Below are 14,065 nucleotides of genomic sequence, written 5' to 3'. Positions count from 1 at the left end.
TGGTGGTTTGGCCTTTAATGAGACATCTGCAGTCTGTAATAGTCAAACATATAATTTCTTAAAAAGTGTTACCAGTTCAAGTTTAGTGTAAAATAGGTGGTGTGTGTGTGTGTGTGTGTGTGTGTGTATGTGTTTGTGTTTGTATTTGTATTTGTGGCACTGGGGCTTGAACTCGCCTGAGTACTTTCCTTTAGCTTTCTTGCTCAAAGCTGGTGCTCTCCTACTTGAGCCATATCTCCATTTTTCTGGCTTTCTATTGGTTAATTGGAAGTAAGTCTCTTTCAGATTTGTGTGTCCCAGCTGACTTCAAACCATCATCTTCAGATCTCAGCCTCCTGAGTAAAGTAGGATAGAGGCATGAGGCACCCATTCCTGCCTGTAAAATAGTTTTAGAGAACCATTTACTCCTAGGGGTGCCATATCTCCATGCTGGTTGAATCTTACCCATGTCCTTTCCCTACACAGTACATGATAGGTTTTAAAATAGTGGCCTTAGTTTCCAGAGAGATTATTTCAACTGAGAGTCTGTCCTTGTGACCCCAGAGGCCAGGTGTGCTTGCTTGTTTTGGAGAGGCCGTAATGCAGGGCCGCTGGAGTCAGTGCCCAAGTACACGCCGTCATCTGCAGACGCCTTGGAGGTGCAGCTTAGGAACAAGCTGTAAGTCCTGTGACCCAGAGTGCTGAGCTCCTCCTAGTGCCTCTGTCCCAGACCTCTGAGTGGCCTAAGGGGTGCTGGGCTGGGTGACTTCAGCCTGCACCAAGCCAGCATGCAAGTGCTTTGATAGGATCTGCCTTGCTCTCTCATCCTGTACATCCTGATAAAGCTGGACACACAGTAGGAGATGCAAATAGAGGAAAGATGATGGTTTTTCTGTCTAGGAACTCTTGATTCCAGACAACCGGGACACTGGCCCTTATTTTCATTTCTCTTCTCCCTAACACTCTTTACATTTACCTTAAATATCATTATGCAAAAACTGCTGTGAGTTTCTGGAAAAATCATAGAGTCTTAGGAATCATTTTGGCAATGACTCTAAATGAACCTTTGTGTTCTTATGCTCCTCCAGCGTGTGCTTGGGACTGGGCAGTACTTTGGTGCCAGGCTAAGGTTTTAAATTTGCTGTCCAATAGCCTGGAAAAAGTAGTCATGGCTCCTGAATGAGAGGTTAACATTTCTGTGTAATCACAACGATAGAAAAGTTTTACTACCCTAAATAAAAATGGTGGCTTAAGGAAAGATTGTTTGTGTTGCGGCCCCCTCCCCTTTTTTGTTTCAAGGATAAGATCAGAATTGCCTTTTTAAATCTGGGGTAACTAGGTCTCCTCGCCTCCGTGGCCTTCTGAGCTGCTGCTGTCTGTTTGCCCGTCTGGCTGCAGCCTCATTGCCCTTCTTCCGTTTCTCCAAGTGTGCCAAGTTCATCTGCCTCAGGACCTTGCAACAGCTAGTCTGCTGCCCTAGTCTGTCTGCTTGGAAGGATCTTCTGCTGTATCTCCCCCAGGCTTGTTCATTTTTATCAGCCTGGTCTTGCTTAGAAGACTTGCCAGTCTAAAGAACCCTGAAGTCATTTCCTGCCACATTCTGCCAGTTTGTCTTCAACTGTGTAAATAGCAAGGGAATTGTCCTGTGTGTGTATTTTCTGACCTTCCCACTGGGATTTGTCTGTGTAGTTCATGTGTATTCTCCTTTGCCTTCCAAAGTAAGTAAGAAGTACACACCTGTAATCCTGGCACTCGGAGGCTGACGTAGGACTGAAAGTTGAAGGCCAGCCTGGGCGATGAAGCAAGCTTGTCTCAAAAACTAAAAACCAGGCAACACAAGAAGAGTGTGTGAAACAAGTGAACACAGATTAATGAAGGACTCGGGGGATGAGCTTTCACTGGCTTTTTCTGCCCGGCAGTACTTGATTTATTTTCTCATGTTTAATCCTGGTACCGTAGCTAACTAGCCAGTTACCCATGAGGAATCTGAGTTGAGCAGTCAGCATTTGCAAGTCTGGGGCCTTTCAAGGAACCCGTTGTTGAGGTTTGTAGCACTTCTGCCGGAGTGCTGATGTGTGCTTACAGCACTTGGCTTCCGGGAAGGGGGACTGGCTGATGTGTGCTTATAGCACTTGGCTTCCAGGAAGGGGGACTGACTGGTGGGCCGTGGGGCATCATGGCACCTCGCATACCAGTGACACCGCTCACTTCTGTGAGCCATTACTTCATATCATCAGAAGTCCTTCCAGAGGCGATGAGTGGGTTGTGTGAGATGGTCTCACGCCTGGCCCTCCCAACCTCCGCCTCTGGGTAGGACAGCCTCCCTAAGCAGTTCTGTGATCTAGTGTCTCCTCGCTTCTCACCAGTCTCTTTAATTAATTTTTTTTTTTTATTCCATGACTTTTTAGTCTCTCTCTTCTTTTTCTTTTTACCCTTAAAAACACACACAGACATTATTTCAGGGAAGAGTAGAGGAGTGACACTAATTGCATGGGCAGAACAAACCAACCAACCCTTTGTCCCAGTGTGCGGTTTGAGTCATCATTAGCAAATGTTAGTCGATGGCTACCTTGTGGAGGTTTGCCCAGACCGTAAATTTTTTGCTCCATTCTGTGGTGAGTCAGCCTAAAGCAGAGCTTGTCTGATACTGAGTCAGACAGTTGGGTCTCTGCCCGCACAGCATATCATGTCATTTCAGGTCTGAAGAGTAGCCGGAACAAGTCAAACCAGAAGCAGGACTGCCTTACCTGTGCCCAAACTAGTTTTTAAATAATAAAGCAAGGGTTTTATCCCTTGGGTTTTCAGCAGCTTGGGGTGAATGGTAGGGTTACATCATTTACTTACTTGAGCTAATATACTTGAATTAATGGAGAATTTTTAGTATTCTCGTGGTCTTTAAGTTCCAAGGTGGCCTTCAGAGCAGATTTCCTGGAGTGAGGCTAGATTTAGTGGTTTCTTTTCAACTTGCCATTCTTGACTTTGGCACTTTTGGCTGAGTGTGTCTTCTCGTTTGTGGTACTTGAAGCCAATATGGCCTGAATGTAAAACCGGAGAGATGTTTAAGTATTGGCAAGTCAGTGACAGTCAGTGACCAGTTGTTTTCCCTTCCTTTCTAGTTATCTATGGGAGGCTGTTGATACGCAGAACAGCCGGGTGTATAAAATCAAGCTCTGTGGAGATGTGGAGATTGTCGGGTGTGAGCCATCAAGTGCTGTTTGTATGTTCGACTTGAAAACACGCAAGTATTCTTCAGTCGGTAAGTAAAACTGTTAAGATTCCTACATGGGCAGTATGCATCTAGGTTTGAAAAATGACTTTATGTATCTAGCTATATGGACGTACCTATGTACACAATTGTATATGCTTGCAATATCACTTGTTTTATAATGGTTAAAAATGTTTTATATAGTTAAAAGTGGTGACCATTTGTCTAGTGGGGGGATAAAAACAAGTTACTTCTGCCCAGTGAGTAGCATGTAAGAAGGAGTCAAGAATCATTTGTGTGATGGCTGTTTCCTCTAGCTTCTCATCCACAAGGTTCTTAAGCTCTACCTTCCTTCATTTCTCCTCCTTCACCTGTTTCTTTTAGTGCTTGCTTCTCTGGCGATGCAGGTCTCAGGCAGTGTGCCCTTGCATGCCACGGTGGTTCAGTGTCCTGACAGCTGGCAGTCTTAGGGACAAAAGTGCAACCATTTCTTACCTCAGATCATGCAGTTTTTCTAAATGTACTTCTCCTGGGTCAGGACCCCTTTCCTCTGGTGGGTTGGAGGGGTACAGATGGTGACATGGAGAGAGGGTAAAGGCCAGTGTTCCCCCGAGCGGTGCAGCATAGTATCTGGTGACGTTTCTCTGGGACAGTTGAGTGATGAAGTTTAGTTATGGTGGAAGGAAGAAGTGGCGATAGCGTGCGTCTGGGAGCAGGGTGGAGGAGAAGGTGTGGCTGGCAGGTGTCTGGGTTTGCTTCTGTCTCAGTGAAGACTCTCTAGGCTGAGAACCAGGGAGAGGATTTGAGGCCAAGGACGGGGATCTGAGAAAGCACCAGGTTGTTCTGAAGTTTTGGGCAAGCTTACTATTTGGTGATGTACTTAAGACAACTTGTGGGTGATACCATCATTCTCTCCCATCTTTGGATGATTGAGAGTACTCTTGTCCAGGGCTCTTCAGGTTTTCAGAAAGGGGAAAAGGCAGTTTTCCTCATAATGTAAGTGTGTGATATTTTTGCCTAATGCGAGAGTGGTTGTACTTTGACAGTACAATGTAACATAGACTGACACAGATGCGTGCAGTTCATTAGGGAATAGTTTGTGAGACTGGCCTCCATAACAGTTCTATAGGCTCTGAAAACCAGGAAGGAGAGCTGGTAACAGGTTAAGTTGATGATACAGACCACAGTATTCAGGCTTCTTTTGACTTCAAGTACTTTCTTTTGACCCATGGATAGCTTTCTCAGGTGTTCAGACTCCTAGAGGGACAGCTGGCATGTACAAAGCCCTGGATGTATGGATGATGGCTCTGAATGTGGATAGACCACCTCCGGGCTTCATACTTACCAAGGATGCACTGTGAGGGTCTTAGGAGCACATCACACAGGTGTAGGGCTAAAAGAGGAGTGGGAAGGAGGTGTGCGGGCAAGGAACTTCCAGTAAAGCAAACAATGTGAAGTTTCAAACACCCACAAAATGCTGGCCACTAGTGGTTCATGCCTGTAATGCTAGGTAATTAGGAGCTTGAGTTCTGAAGGATTGAAGTTCAAAGCTAGCCTGCACAGAAAAGTACGTGAGATTTCATCTTCAGTCAACCATCAAAAGCAGTACTGGAGCAAGCTGAGAGAGTTCAAGGCTTTGCATTAAAAGGGGAGGGAGGGAAATCCAGTTGATGGGGTAGCGCAGTAGGTCTCTATCCTGGAGCGATTCCCTTTCCAGGATGTCCTGTGGAGCACTCACACGGGCCAGAGGAGGGAGGGGCCTCTGGGCCTGCGAGGCTGTCCGTGGGTCCCTGGAGTGGGAAGTGATGGCCTGCGGTCTCCTGGGAGCCTCCCCCTTGAGCCTCCCCCTGCCAGCCTCCTCCCCCCATAGATGTACCGGGCCCAGCCCCGGTGCTCCTCCGACTGGTCCAAAGTCTATCCAGCTTCCCAGTTCTGAGTTCTCCGGACTTCCAGCCCGCCTTCTGACCAGACTTCCGGCTCCCCCCCATTACCCTGCCCCCCCATTGCCGACTCACCGTCCCCCAGTTGCCGGGCAACTCCGGTGGCCGATCCTGGTTGCCAGGCAGCTCCGATGGCCGATCCCGGTTACCGGGCCGCTCCGATGGCCGATCCCGGTTACCGGGCGCTCGGATGGCCGATCGCGGTTGCCGGGCCGCTCGGATGGCCGATCCCGGTTACCGGGCCCCTCGGATGGCCGATCCCGGTTGCCTCCTGGTTGCCGGGCAGTTCCGATGGCCGGGATCCCGGTTGCCGGTGAGGTTCCAATGGCCGATCGCGGTTGCCGGGCAGCTCGATGGCCGATCCCGGTTGCTGGGCCGCTCCGATGGCGGATCGCGGTTGCCGGCGAGGTTCCAATGGCCGATCGCGGTTGCCGGGCGGCTCTGATGGCCGATCGCGGTTGCCGGCGAGGTTCCAATGGCCGATCCCGGTTGCTGGGCAGCTTCGATGGCCGATCCCGGTTGCTGGGCTGCTCCAGTGGCCGATCCCGGTTACCGGCGAGGTTCCAATGGCCGATCCCGGTTGCTGAGCAGCTTCGATGGCTGATCCCGGTTGCTGGGCTGCTCCAATGGCCGATCCCGGTTACCGGCGAGGTTCCAATGGCCGATCCCGGTTGCTGGGCGGCTCCAATGACTGACTCACCGGTCCCTTCCGACTGCTCTCGAATCCCCCCGATTTTCCAGTCCCCTCCACGTCTCCGATTTGCTGACTTCCTCGGTTTCCACCCGCTCCACTCTGCTCCGCAGTGCCGAGTTCTGACTGCTGCTCCTTGTGTCCTGCGCCTGCCTCCCCCCTCCCTCCTGCACTCCTCCGCGTGCTCCCTTCCCACCCCCCTTCCCTCGAACCGGTCCCCGTGCCCGCCCAGGCCTCGCAGTGCTGCCCTCCCCCCCCCCCCCCACCAGCCCGCTCCTACGGTTTTTTTCTGGCTTTCCCTGCGCCTTTCGTTTTTGCCGGAGGGAGGGCTGTACGGGATGGGGGGGGGTCAGGCCGTGAACCGCGCTGCAGTTGACCCAGAGGTCATTATCTGTGACTCGGTAAGGGGTCAGGCACAGCCCTGGCCCAGAGCGCCACCCCCTGGGAGAAAGCGCCAAGGGACCCCCAGCAGATCAGGGCAAAGGGAGCGCCATCCATCCGTGCTGGGCCCTGTGGGGCTCGGGCACCGCACCGGGCACTCGGGGAGGATGAGGGTCATCCTCCTTGTTTGCCTTTTTTTGCTTCTGCTGCATGATCTCCCAATCCCTCTGCTTGTGCCAGGCACAGAAAGCTCATTGTCTGTCTCTGGCTGGAGCTTGAACTTGGGACCAGGCACTGTCCCATCTATTTTTTGGTCAAGGCTGGCACGTTACCACTTGGGCCACAGCTTCACTTCACACTTTCCTGCTGAGGCTGACTTTGAACTGTGACTCTCAATTCTCGTCCTTCTAAGTAGCGAGGGTTATGGGCAGTTAATTTATCTTTACATTTTCAGAGATAGATCCTGTTTGTGCATGATGGGTGGGCAGAGTGGCAGTGAGAAAGGCAGCGGTGGAGGCTTGGGCACCAGTGTGCAGCTATGGCAGCAGCTGAGAGGGTCTTGAGTGGTAGCAGAGATGGCGGAGTGTGGACGGGTCTGAACTGGAGGGACTCTGCAGCAAAACGTTCTGATGAGCTGAGTGTGACAAAAAAAGAGAAGATAATGAAGTCATGAATCTGCCCAAACAGCTAAGGGTGGGTGGAGTCACTTCCTAAGATGGAGAATTCTGGTACTGTGACTGTTTTGTAGGATTATAAACTTTCAGATATAACTCACAGTACCACTTGTAACTTGGTTGTTTATGCCTTGGAATATCTGAAGAGAACGTGGGTTTTATGTCCTGCCTGTTGATTCTCTTTCCTCTTCAAATAGGAGACTCTTTTTTGAAAAGCACGAGCAGATCCCTCCTGGAGTTCAACACGACCACGGCCTGCCAGCATGCAGGCCCGGGGCACCAAGTGCAGAGCACCATCACCTTCCTGTGCGGAAAGACACTGGTGAGTCCTGCGCTGCTTTGTGACAGTGCCTGCCCTCCTCACCGTAAGTCCAGGCTTAGTAACACATGACTGTATTAGACTATGAGGAAACCAGATCTCCAGTCAAATCACCACCAAGACCCGTGAATAAAGGAGTCCTAAACTTGTAGCTTTAAAATGAAATTTGAAGTACAGTTCAGAGCCATTCTATTTTGAAGCGCAAAGCCCTGGGTTCTGTTTATGTCACAGGCATACTTCTTTTCTTCCTTATACTTCTATCCCTAGCAAGCATTCCATTCTTTTATTTGGGGGTGGGGGAGGAACCTGGGGATTGACCTCAGGGTCTTGATTGTGCTGGCTAGACAAATGCCCTGCCACTTGAAGTATGTACCTAGTCCCAGTATTTCATCTTGATGGTTTTGGGGTGGAATGTTAAATTTTCTAAAGCAGAGTTCTTCCCTTCTCATTTATATTAAAACTGAGAGAGACCTGATTGGGTCAGAAGCCCTAGCCAGCAGGGAGGGGGTTCAGTACCTGATGCTGAGTAGAGACACAGTTGGGTGAAGCACAGTGCTTATCTTTCTTACTTGATTTGCAGGGTTTTAGAAAGGAACTTGGAATACACAACTTCTGAGCAATAGAACTAGTTAGTATACCAGTGCTGTGATTGGCTTGAGTGGGAGTGAGAACCCAGGTATTGAGAAGAGTCAGGTTGAGTGAAACCCGGTGACTACCAGGCTTCTTGCCAATATTATCTTAAGAAGTAGTACTGTGAGCCCTGCATCTTTTGTTCCATAATGTCTGTCTTGATTAGCCTTGGTCTGACCCTGTACCCACTGAGAGCTTGAAAGAGTGTGGTGCCTTGGGGCAGGAGGATTTGTGTGACAGGGTAGGACAGCTGCTGCTGCACTTGAATTTCCCTTAACTCTGTGCTGGCCCTGAGGGAAACTGTGTCCTCAGCCTGAGGCAGTGTGACTGGAGAGCTGCCCTGCGGGTGGGCTCTGCCCAGTGTCCCCACTCCAGATGCACATGGCCTCCCAGTCCTCCTCACAGGAAGCCTGAGGTCATGCTTGCTGGCTTTGCTTTTGTTGGCATTTGGTTCAGAGAACATGGAAGTCTCCATTCCCAGGATCGCTTCCTGTGAGCACACCGCCCTCGCACAGCTGGATGGTCACACAGCTTTGCTGGATGCGCTCACGGCTTTGGGCCAATGGATTTGGGGATGGTTTTTTTCCTTTGAATTTCTCAGTTTGGGAACCTCTGGGTCTCATCTGAGTAAAGCAGTTGTGTCCCTGCTCTTCCTGCCGCTCTTCTTTCATTGGCCTTTGTTGTGTTCTAAATTTAGAGAGAGACTTGATGTATGATGTGGTAACTTACTTTAACCATCTTTGTTTTAATAGGGCACTCCTGAATTTGTAACTGCAACAGAATGTGTGCATTACTTTGAGTGGAGGACTACTGCGGCCTGCAAGAAGGACACATTTAAAGCTAAAAAAGAGGTAACTAGGGAATTGAAGATGACATAATCACAGAGTCTACCTTTAAGATTTGTAATACCAATTTTAACCTTTCAGAGTGAAAATTTTTTAAAAGTTTTTATTATTTACTAAAAAAAAATTTTTTTTTCCATGGGGCTTGGACTCGGGCCTGGGTGCTCTCTGGCTCTTTGCTTAAGGCTAACACACTCTATCACTTGGAGCCACAGCTTCACTTCTGGTCTTCAGATCATTAAGTGGAGATAAAAGTCTCCTGGCCTACCTACCTGGGCTGGCTTCAAGCAGTGATCCTCAGATCTCAGCCTCCTGAGTAGCTAGGATTATATATAAAGAACCTGGGTTCTTTAGAAATTTTTTTTTTATTTGAGCAGAGATGATACGTGATTTAATTGTTAAAAACTTTTCTAGGTGGTTCTAGGCATTTAAAATATCACAAGACGGTGTTGGGTGCTATAGGCTGTCTGTGTATGATGGAGTTGGGCTGAGGTTTAGATTAATATTATCATTTATTTTTCTGCATCTGTGGTAGACCCCATCCTGATGCTTGTCCCCACTTGTTTTCCATATTGAACCCCTCTCTTCGGCCTTGGAGTGTCTTCAAGATAGCCTCAGAATCTCGTCCAGGCATCTCCACAGTTTACTCCTCAGTTTACCTTAGAGGCAAATGTTACTGCTACTTAATTATTCCCTCAACAGCTCCATACTGTTTCAGTGGTATTATAAGTCCACATCACATGGGCACTGGTGGCTCACACCTGTAATCCTAGCTCTTCTGGAGGCTGAGGTCTGAGGATCACAGTTCAAAGCCAGTCTAGGCAGAAAAGTCCCTATGACATTCTTACCTCCAACTACCCATTCAAAAACTAGAAGTGCAGCTGTGGCTCAAAGTGGTAGAGTGCTAGCTTTGAGCAAAAGAGTTCATGGACAGCACCTAGGCCCTGAGTTCAAGCCCCACAACTGGAAAAAAAAATACAAGGTCCTATCACTCCCACTCATGTACAGGATGCTGTTCTGGAATGCATTGTAGAATAGTGGGATTGAGCTTAGTAAAGTGGCTTACTGGGGTGAGAGTACTTAAAATAGACTCAGTGACTTTGAAGACACAACACTGGTGAGTAGTTAGTGTTGTTAAGTATAGTTGAAATGCCATACAGGGAGTCTCCTGGCATTTCCCTCTTCTCCACCCCACCCTGTGGATCTGCCCTGATTGTTCCTGGCTGTGGGACACAGCGGAGACCCCCCTCCCCCCCTTCAGATCCTGCAGTCCTGGTCCTGCTCAGATAAGATAACTGACTCTTCTCACGGTTGGCCTTTAGGTTCCTGTCCTTATGGGTTGTGTGCAGAGCCTGTTGGAACTTAAGAACTAACAAATGGTAGTGATCAGTAATTTTTACTATTGGCCTCATACTGTGTAACTGAAGAGAGCAAAAAGATGTTTACTGTTGAAAAATGAAGTTGTAAATAAATTTTCAGTGGTTTTAAAAAATATGGTCATCCTTAAAGAGAAGATAGTCTGAAGAGAAAGAGGCAAAATATTTCTTTCCAGAAAATCCTATAAGGATCTCAGTGAAGAAAAATATAGGGCTGGAGTCTTGGCTCAGGCGGTAGAATGTCAGGGCTACCAAACTCAAGCCCCTGAATTCAAGCCCCAGTTTAAAGTGGAAAGGAGGCCGATATAATTGGGAAGTGGTGTAAAATTTAAACTCTCAGTTGTAAAACTTAAGCCTATATTGCTGGCAGTAGGAAAAACATCTCAAAGTGACATCTCAAAGTGCAGGGTAGGGTAGGCTGTCCAGGTGGCTGAGTTTTTTAGTTCCTCCACCACACCCCTGACCTTTTTGAGCCCCACAGACATTCTTCTGGGCTTAATTATCCAACCTGCTAGAGACACTAGGGTTTTGTTTGATCTAGAGTATCCAAAGTGACAATGGTATCTTCCACTACTTAGGAAACAATGCTTTCCTGGAGAAACAAGTGGCAACTTGTTTTCTGTAAGAACTCCTGTCCCACTCACGACCCAGAACTAAGAATGGTGTTTACGTTTTTACAGGACTGTAAAAATGCAGGCGTACGTGACGGACACCTGTGTGTCTCATCCAGCCTGAAGTCCTTTCCTTGTGGCTTTGATAGCTTTGTGTAGCCGGTGTTCTGAGAGGTCTTTGGGGACAGGGAGCCAGAGTCTGTATTTTTCTCGAAGATTGATTTCTCTTAGAAGCTGATCTGAAGAAGCAGGAGAAGTGTTAGCAATTTGTTCTGAGTTACTGCCTCTTTATTTGTCTCTTTTCCTATGCTGTTTTTATTGACTGAACCCATTGTCACTTTCCAGTTTTGAGTTGGTTCTTGCTTTCTGGGGCCCCGGCTCAGCCGTATTCCCGATTGCCCTCTGCCCTTGGGAGAGTTGTTAGAGGGAAAGGACCAGAGAGTGCAGTGACTGCTGGAACATGGGCGGTCCCGGGCTGCACTGTGGATAGGCTTCAGTAGGATCAGTAAAAGAAAATAAATTACTCATGCTTGATGTACTTGGAAAACACTCCTCATCCGCCAAAATACCTCCAGAAGTCTCAGCTGCTTAGCTTCAAGTGTTTTTCTTTTCCATACCTTCCTTTGTCATATTTGCCCTGTTTCTCTGTGTCCAATTCAGAAAGATGGACAGAGATCATGGTAGTTTTGGACAGTGCCATTTACACCTATGCTGTATAAATTCTGGGGAGAGTTTTAAACATAAATCTTGGCTTTTTTGTTGTTGTTGTTGTTGTTGGTTGTGGGGCTTAAACTCTGGGTCTGGGCACTGTCCCTCAGCTCTTCAACTCAAAGCTAGCATTCTACCACTTGAGCCATAGTGCCACTTCCCATTTTCTAAGTAGTTTATTGGAGATAAGAGTCTCATGGACTTTCCTGCCTGGCTGTCTTTGAACCATGATCCTTAGATCTTAGCCTCCTAAGTAGCTAGGATTACAGGTGTGAGCCATTGGCCGGCCAGCCTGCCTTTTTGCTGATGATTTTGAAGCTGGAATCTCACAGACTTTTCTGTCCTTGAACTGCAGTTTTCTGGATCTCCTGAGTAGCTAGGATTACAGGAGTGAGCCACTGGTGATTGGCTCATAATTATTTCCTGAGAATACTGTGTGTATGTCTTTGGTACCTGGAAGTTGCTGGCTTGCTGTGTTCTTGCTAGAGTCTGGCGAGATGCAGTGCAGCGTCCACGTTAGCAGAGTGTATAGGATGTCGCTGACAGTTCCTTTCCCAAGCTGGTGAATGTCTCCTTTGCCCTGCACGGTGGGGCAGGAAGTAGGAGGCATTGCTCTGGCGTCCTGGACTGCTATTTGCCACCCACACTCTAGTTCTGTGGAGCACTGTTGGGTGTTTTCTCTCCTCTCCTGGAGTGACATGGCAGCACAAGGGTGGTACTGCCAGCAGTGGGGGCATGGACACCTCCACCTGGAGTCCTCGAAGAGAAGAGTCAAAGCAGTTGGTTCTTTCCAGAGTGGCGGCTCCCCCCTCCACCCCCCTCCCTTTCATTCTTGGCCTCGTGCCATAGTGTCTCCATTTCTGTCTCAGGCTTGTATTTGGCTTCTCCCTAACCAGCCAGCTGACTCATTCCCCTCATGAGTGAATGGGCTCACATGATTTTCTGTGGATGACAAGCTTTAGATTTGTGGGATTAGAGACACATATGGTTGCTTTCACTGAACACCAGCTAGCCTGCAGAGATAACCTCCTTTTCTTTTCTGTGCCTTCTGTGGGAATGTGGCCTTGCCTTTTGTGGGAATGTGGCCTTCACTGTGGTTCTGCATGCCAACCTCCTCCCTTATCAGGGATTCCTTTGGATTGGGGAAGTTTGTTGGGTGGTGGGAGATGGCTTTGTGGGTTTGGCAGGCCGGAGTTTACATGCTCTGAAGCTGTGCAGAACTGTAAAGTTGTTAGATAGGCCCTCCAAGCTTTCTGAGAAATCTCTGGAATCAGGCCTGAGAAAAAGGTCAGTAAGCTAAAGCCTGCCTGCAGATTTGATAGCATCTTCGTAAGAAAAACTTGAAAGCTAACTATTAAGCAGTTAACTTTTGTACTTAGTCTGGCTTATGCATGGCATCAAACCAAAAAGAGAAAATTTTAGGAAGTGTTTCCATGGAAATAAAGGCAACTACTTGGAAATGGTTGCCGGAACATGGATTTTGAGAGTATTCCTTAGGGTATCTTAAAACAGGTCATTTAATCAGTGATTTTCTTTCTCTTGGTAAGTGGAGCCTTTTACTTCTGGGTGCATCTTTGGGCTTGAATGCTCTGTTTCACAATGAGGCAAAGGTTTTCATGTACAGGGTCTCATGACACTAATGAGTTCCTTGACACATTAAGAGAGCCATTTGTCCATAGACATGGCCATAAATTAGGGTGCGGAAAGGTGGCTGCTGTATTTTCTCGAGTAGATTCTGACTAAGCTCGTGCTTTGTACCTGGCATTTTCTGAAGCCTTGGTTAGGGCTGTCTCCAGGCCGGAGGCCCTGTTTCTGGGAGGGGTCAGGCCAGATAGCAGTGTGTGGTACCACGTGGCATGTCCGTGCTGTGAAGAAATGGAAGGCTGAGAAAGGCCACAAAGCGGTCTCAGAAAATGCCTTACTAGGTGGAGACATTTTGTCTGAGGCCTGAAGGATGTGAAGGAGGGATCCAGGCAACCTTGGTTCCTAGGGCGGGGCTGCAGTGGGAGGTTGCCAAGGCTGTGTGGGGTGAGCAGAGGGCAGAGGAGGAAGAGGCTTGAGTGTGGGGAGGGGGGAGGGGACCAGACCGGCCTCCTTTCTATTCTCTGCAGAGTGGGAAGGTGCAAGGAGGGGTGTGGGCCGATCTCTTTTGAAAGCTGAAGCCTGTGGTTGTAGAGACTGGGTGGAGGCTAAGGGTGTGGCCATGCTGTAGCCAGAGAGACTGGAGCAGGCGTGAGGACTGGAGGGGGGGGCTGGTGGAGGAGGGGGAAAGGGAGCCCAGGATGGAGTTTGAAGTCAGGACTGCGGGAACTTGCCAGTGGGTGTGTGTAGCATGTAAGAAAGGGGGGCTGTGCCAGAGCTCACAGTCTTTGTCTGAGAATCTGATTGAATGCTTGTCCCGTTTGCTGATGTGGGGAACACTGGAGTGAGAGCATGTTTGGGGGAGAAATCAGAGTCCAGTTTTAGATGTTAAACCCGAATTGCTTTTGTGTGTCTGAGAGTGACGGTGGTTACAGCAAATGACAGCAGAGCCGCCTGTGCTGTACAACAGCCCCGAGAAACCATGAAGCTCATCCTCTCCTTCTGATACATGGGGAAACTGAGGTAGTTTGCTCATCCAACGTTGCTCAACAATGGAGCTTGAGCCTGAGCACCCTGTCTCGAGTCTGTGCTCACAAACGCAGCTGTTCTGTTGGTTCCGCAAGGCAG

General features: G+C 48.6%; 1 protein-coding gene across 1 annotated transcript in view; it reads left to right on the top strand.

Moving 5' to 3' along the window:
• Igf2r (insulin like growth factor 2 receptor) overlaps positions 1-14,065 on the top strand; it is an 86,128-nt gene that overhangs the window by 16,416 nt on the left and 55,647 nt on the right. Inside the window, exons 2-4 of the mRNA XM_070010807.1 lie at positions 3,096-3,235; positions 7,068-7,192; positions 8,572-8,670. Coding sequence (XP_069866908.1) covers positions 3,096-3,235; positions 7,068-7,192; positions 8,572-8,670 — 364 coding nt within the window. The remainder of the gene's footprint in view (positions 1-3,095; positions 3,236-7,067; positions 7,193-8,571; positions 8,671-14,065) is intronic.

This window comes from Dipodomys merriami, unplaced genomic scaffold, assembly GCF_024711535.1.
Source record: "Dipodomys merriami isolate MVZ:Mamm:240054 unplaced genomic scaffold, mDipMer1.0.p SCAF_8, whole genome shotgun sequence".
Lineage (NCBI taxonomy): Eukaryota > Metazoa > Chordata > Mammalia > Rodentia > Heteromyidae > Dipodomys > Dipodomys merriami.
This window is presented reverse-complemented; position numbering and strand designations above follow the sequence as displayed.